Source organism: Nicotiana tabacum, chromosome 8 (assembly GCF_000715075.1).
Source record: "Nicotiana tabacum cultivar K326 chromosome 8, ASM71507v2, whole genome shotgun sequence".
NCBI lineage: Eukaryota > Viridiplantae > Streptophyta > Magnoliopsida > Solanales > Solanaceae > Nicotiana > Nicotiana tabacum.
This window is the reverse complement of record NC_134087.1, coordinates 1,990,167-1,996,172: the sequence shown is the minus strand read 5'-3', so window position 1 is coordinate 1,996,172 and position 6,006 is coordinate 1,990,167. Positions and strand designations below refer to the sequence as shown.

General features: G+C 33.3%; 1 protein-coding gene across 2 annotated transcripts; it reads right to left on the bottom strand.

Annotated features, from left to right (window-relative positions):
* Positions 1-525: 525 nt before the first annotated feature.
* Positions 526-4,488, bottom strand: LOC107763447 (putative late blight resistance protein homolog R1A-10). 2 transcript variants are annotated; one of them, XM_075218890.1, is made up of 3 exons: positions 4,390-4,488; positions 676-2,475; positions 526-601 (listed from the first exon to the last, which is right to left on the bottom strand). In XM_075218890.1, the coding sequence occupies exon 2, from the start codon at positions 2,385-2,387 to the stop codon at positions 705-707; it is 1,683 nt and encodes a 560-aa protein (XP_075074991.1). In that variant the 5' UTR covers positions 2,388-2,475; positions 4,390-4,488; the 3' UTR covers positions 526-601; positions 676-704. The 2 variants fall into 2 exon arrangements, with proteins under 2 accessions (XP_075074991.1, XP_016437418.2); XM_016581932.2 differs by having other exon boundaries at positions 526-2,475.
* Between the last annotated feature and the right edge of the window lie 1,518 nt (positions 4,489-6,006).

Below are 6,006 nucleotides of genomic sequence, written 5' to 3'. Positions count from 1 at the left end.
AAAAATGTAAAATGTAGTAGGCGTGAGGGAGTGAGGTTCTGCCTATAAAAGGAGAGTTTCGACTCTCATTTCTTACACACCAAAAATCTCAAACAATACATCTGAGTGAAAGATAGAGAGCAAGGTATTTCATAGACTATAAGAAAATAGTCTGTGAAGAAAAATAGAGTATGAGACATACTGTAGTAACGTGGAAAAAGCAAGAGTATTTTTTCTTTTGAAGGTGTAGTGGTCTTAGGAGTATTTGTACTCGTTACTACACAGTATAAAATTCCTCGCTATAGTGATATCAGTTGCTCTTCTTGGCCGTGATTTTTCCCTTATCAGAAGGGTTTCCACGTAAAATCTTGGTGCTATTGACTTAGATTAAGTTAACAAGTGATCATCACTAAACAACGTATCAAAAACTAGTTCACAGATTCTATATGATTTTAACAGAACTAACCCAAAATTTAACATTTGAAGTAGGAGAATAATGTGACATTAAGTTCCTAACATATCTTCTACACTGATTTGCATTGCAGAAACTTCAACTTGGCCTGATTTGTTATCCGCAATCAGTCTGCAACAAGAAGCCTTTGAACAAATGCATCTCATAAGTCTGCAACAATATACTATTCTATTAAACAGATGCATTTAAACACCCGATCAGATATTGAAGTAGTGGCTTACTACCTTAATTTGGGAAATTTTAATATTTTGACTTAGCGCATTGGACGTCGAATTTGAACTTGGAGAGTGTCAGATCCAGTGGTTTCTTCTATTTCTCTTTTGATATTTATAGCTGAATCCCCAACAGAGTCCCTGCATTGTTCCACATCAATAAGTTGCAGTGTTGGAATTTCCTCAAAGCACGAAGGGATCTCCTCCAGGTAGATACAATGCTTTATAAATAGCTTCTCAAGCACAGGAAAGGATTCCTCTGAAGCTTTCCATTCTCTAATATCCATGAAGTTTAATAATTTCAAGTATTTGAGTGCTTGGAACTCAACATCACTGACGTCCCAACAATCTTCCCCAAAAGTGTCTCGTATTTCTAATTTGAGATTCTCCAGATTCCGCAATCTTGCAATATTTTGATGTAACCCTTTGATTGGCAATTCGATTTGAATATGCAAGTACCTAATATTTGAAGGGAAGACAAACTTGCTAGCTGTTTCAACTAATTTCCAGTATCCACGGTTGCATTTTGGATGAGCAATGAACTCCATAGGCTTATGCGGCCAATATTCAGAATGAATTAAGTCTTCAACCAGATCATCATGAATATAAATGCATAACCGCGATTTCTTGGAATAATGAAGATATGGATTATATGGCACTGTGAGCTGCATAAAATTTTCCTTCGCTAGTTTTCTACAGCAAAACTCACGCACTACATCATGAAGTGTGCAGCATTCAACGTCACCATCAATTCTCTTTTCAGAGACCATAACTAGACTTCTATTAAGTAGATCATTTAAGCAAACTCTAGCTGCTTCCTCCATATTTTCTGTCTCGACATTGAGTACAAACTCTTCTGCCATCCACAACTTCAGCAAATCATATACTGGAATCTTAAAGTCTTCCGGAAACAATCCCATGTAAAGAAGGCAAGGCTTTAAGTGGTCTTCTAAATGGTCGTAACTTGATTGTATTACATTCATACTCTGCTCATCTAAAGCATGAGAACTTAAGTCATTTGCAACCTCAAGCCACAAAGACTCCTGCCTTTCCATTTTTCCAATAATTCCAGCAATCAGGACAATTACAAGCGGCAAACCTTTGCAGTGTTGGGCAACTTTTAACCCTGGTCCCTGTAGATTCGGGGGACAACTCTCGCCTTGAAATACTTTCTTCTGTAATAATTCCCAACTCTCTTCCAATGTTAGAAATCTAAGAGAATAAGGATCACTGCAGTGCTGGAGATGCTTAGCCACTTCTTCAATTCGAGTTGTTACCATTACTCTACTTCCATCTTCGACTTTCCATATATCATCTAAGACAATGAGGTATCTCCTGCCTTTTAGAGTCTTCTGCAACTTGTCAGCTATGTCAACATCATCATCAATTTCGCTCTTATAACCTGTTACTTGATTGAAAATCTCACCCAACAACTTTATCCTATAATATGCTTGCGAAACAGAACACCAAGCTTTAACATCAAAGTAATTAACAATAGAAGGATTGTTGTACACTTTCCTGGCCAAAGTTGTTTTTCCGTGACCTGGCATTCCATAGATTGAGTTAACATCTAGCTCCTTTGTTCCTTGAATCATTTTCTTTATTATACTTTCTGCATCTTTCTCAAACCCCACAACTTCCTCCTCAATTGATGGGAGACTACGTTTGGTTGAAGGCGTTCCAGAACAAAGCGTTTCTTCTTCACAAGTCTCAACAACGTCCATGTCAATTGTTGAAAACTACAGCTAATTGGTATCTTTCACAATTGTGTAAACTATAAACCAACTGCCTTAGAGTTAATAGCTCTGTCACCTTCCATACAATAAATCAAAACAAAATTAACAATCTTCTTAATTTAGAGAAAGAACCCAAACCAAAAATAATAAAAAAGTAATGCCACATAACGTTTTATGAGTCTAAAGGCCACCAATATATAATGAAGATGAATAAAAGGAGTAAACCTCCAAAATCTTAATTATAACACCACACGTTAACCTCTATTGGATGCAGGGGCGAACCTAGAGCATTGAGTATGGATTCCCGGTCAACCTATAATTGAGTATAATATTTTGACCCACTGAACCGAACCGGACCAGAACCGGTAGCTGACCCACAGGTCAACCGACCCGGACCAGCTCACACATATATATATTCAGACAAGTGGTAAAAAATTGAATCCGGACATTGAAGAAAGAATATAGTACCAAACACTATGAGGCGTCATGTCGAAATAGTCGAATTCCATATGGTTTAGACTACTAGTTATAGAAATAGTCGAATTCTATATGTTTCTCAAGTCTTAAAGTTAATAAAGTATGATTTTTCTTTCATTTTTATTTTAACTGGCTCAAGGAGATGTAGTAATTTCAAATTCGTATATATGTATAAAGTTTGAAATTTTTATCACTCATTAGTTTTTAACTTTTTTAAATTAAATTGGATTCGGCCCATTAGGGTCCGGGTTAAGGAATTAGGGGTTACAGGTCCGGGTCGGGTCAATATGTTTTGATTAATGGATCAAATCCGGACCGGCCCATATAATAAAGTGAACCGGCCCGGCCCGGTTAAGGACCCACGGGCCAAGAGTCAATGAGTTCGGTTCCGGGTCGGGTCCCATTTAACATGTCTAGTTCCCGGGAACTCAGTAACTCTTGCGTAGACCTTGTATTTATATTAAGAAATTCACTAAATATTTATAAATATGTAATTGTGAACCCGATTATTATTGCATATTAATTTAAAATTACGGTAGGAACCCATAAACCTTAAATTCTGGATCCGCGATGTTCTGTTTCAGTCACTGGAGTATACCATTGGGACAAATAGGTTGAAGATAGAAGTGATAAAAATAAACCTACTTTAGTAACCCGCCAAATTCATCCATGTTTAAATGGCTTGGGTAATAACGCCTTAGTTGAATTGACACGAGGAGTTATTATTGGGTCAAATTTAAACCTGATGGATCAAAATGCAATTCATATTTAAATATACAATCAAATTTGGAAATTGAGAATGATGTAATAATGAAAGAACTTAAGATAATAATCAAAGAAAAATACATTGACCTTCACCTTATTCTTCTAAAAGTAAAATAAAAAGAAGTGATGTTGGGTCATATTAAATATGACCTGTTATTTGACCCATCTTGACTCGACTCATTTTGACCTAAACAAACTTTGATCGATTAGTTATAACCATTATTGCATTGATCTCTATTCCCGAAATTATCGTGATGTATTACGAAGCAATGTTTGAGCTCAATATTCAACAATATGCAAATATAAAATTATGCGATTTCTGCACAGAAATAAATAAATATTCGAATGAAAAAACAAAAACAGAGGTCAATATTTCTTGTTGTTCTTTTAACTTCGACGACAAAACTATAACATATCAAAAGCAAACAAAAAAGTTAGGAAGATCGATGAAGTTAGAAAGTACTTAACTTGGAGAGGAAAGCTAAAATTATAAATACACTTTCTTCCTTACTGGTGGGAAATGAATTTATCAGAATTTGGATCATAAACTATGAAATTTAGCTACTTTTAGTATCTTCTTTATCGTGTTATTTCTTTGGAAAGATCCAAAATTAATTTGGTAGATGCAGTTAATAAATGCCATTGTCATTTTCAGAGGAAATGATTCACATCACAGCATGAAAAAGACATAAAAATGTAAAATAACAAAAAAGAAGTGGAACTGTAAAAACCTAAAAAGAAATCTCACCTGGCAATAGAGAGATTAATTGCTATGCTTTTGGACTAGAGAAATCGAAATTCAGAAAGAATAAGACTTAAATGGTGAAGAATGAAGAGTGATACAAACCGTTGATGTGGGAATATCAACAAGTAAATAAATAAGTACATGTTAATTATTTAATCCTTTAGGTATAGTAACTTAAGTTTAGGTCTGACTAACCCCACATGATATGCGACTTAAATTATAATATACTCCTCATTTTTTCGAAAAATATATATTAGTAGAGCTCTCGTCAATTTTAAAAATTATTGTCCTATTTTACTTCCCAACTCCCAAGAGTTAAATACAATAATTTTAATAGATTATTGACTCATTCCAGGTTCCAATGCTCATAGCTGCCGGCCAAATTGTCAAATATTCGTCACTTAATAAACTGACTTTTGTAATAAATGGGGATCCTTTCACTGCTAGAAATACGGTAATTAACGACCAAAATTTTGCGATCAAAATTGGTCTGTCTAAAAAAGCGATCAAAGTTGGTCGGAAATAGGGAGAAAAATATTTTATATTTATTTTAAATAAATTATCGACCAAAGTTAGTCGGTAAAGAGGTCAACATCCGAGCTGGTAAGACTTGTTTAGTCAAAGAAAATTTCACATTACCGTTCAACTTTGGTCGGTAATGTGAAACCCAGTTATAAAATTTTAATAGTTAATATTATTATTTAAAATATTTTATAAAATATAAAGAAATCCTATTTAAAATTACAGGTCAAAGTTGGTCGGTTAATATAAGGGAAGCATTTACCGACCAACTTTGGTCGCTATACTTTAATTTCTGGAAAATAACCGACCAAAGTTGGTCGGATATTAGGTCAACATTGATCAAAATTAAAAATCACTTTTATATTTACTATCTAAATAATATAAATGTAATCCGTTAACACTTTTGTAATACAAGGGATGAATACACTAACATATACTATAACATGCTATATATGTAGTTAAAGTAGTACAATGAAGTGTGTGTGTTATATATATACACACTAACATATACTATAACAAGCTATATATATAGTTAAAGTATTACAATGAAGTGACAGTGTGTGTGTGTGTGTGCACGCACACACGCACTCTTTGATAGTTGCACACACGCACTCTTTGATAGTTGTATATATATATATAAGAACATGAAGCGCTAGGAACATAGGGTCGGGTTCTTTTAGGGATTGATAGACTTGTAAATTGATTAATCGACTTATAACTTATTTAGATGCATCAATGAATATTAAAAGCAAAACGTTTTGACCTATATCAATTAATATAAAAAACAAAATGTCTCGACCTAAAATAGAATAATATTATATTGGTTTATCAATTAATTAATTATTCGTACGTACGTAGTAATGTATAAGATTGATCATCAATTACAATATAGTTTATGTGTGTGTGTGTGTGAAATTACACATATACTTAAATATAACTTAAAAATTTACTTACATAGATGCTATTATAATCTATTAAAAGTAATTATCTAGTTAATAGAATTTTTTGTAAAGATTATGCTTATAGTTTATAATTATTTATAATAATTATAGTTAAATAAAATAAATATTTATAGTTAATAATAATTTTATAGTTTAT

Coding starts and splice junctions, on each gene's coding strand:
- LOC107763447 (XM_016581932.2), bottom strand. CDS start 2,387: ATGGACGTTGTTGAGACTTGTGAAGAAGAAACGCTTTGTTCTGGAACG.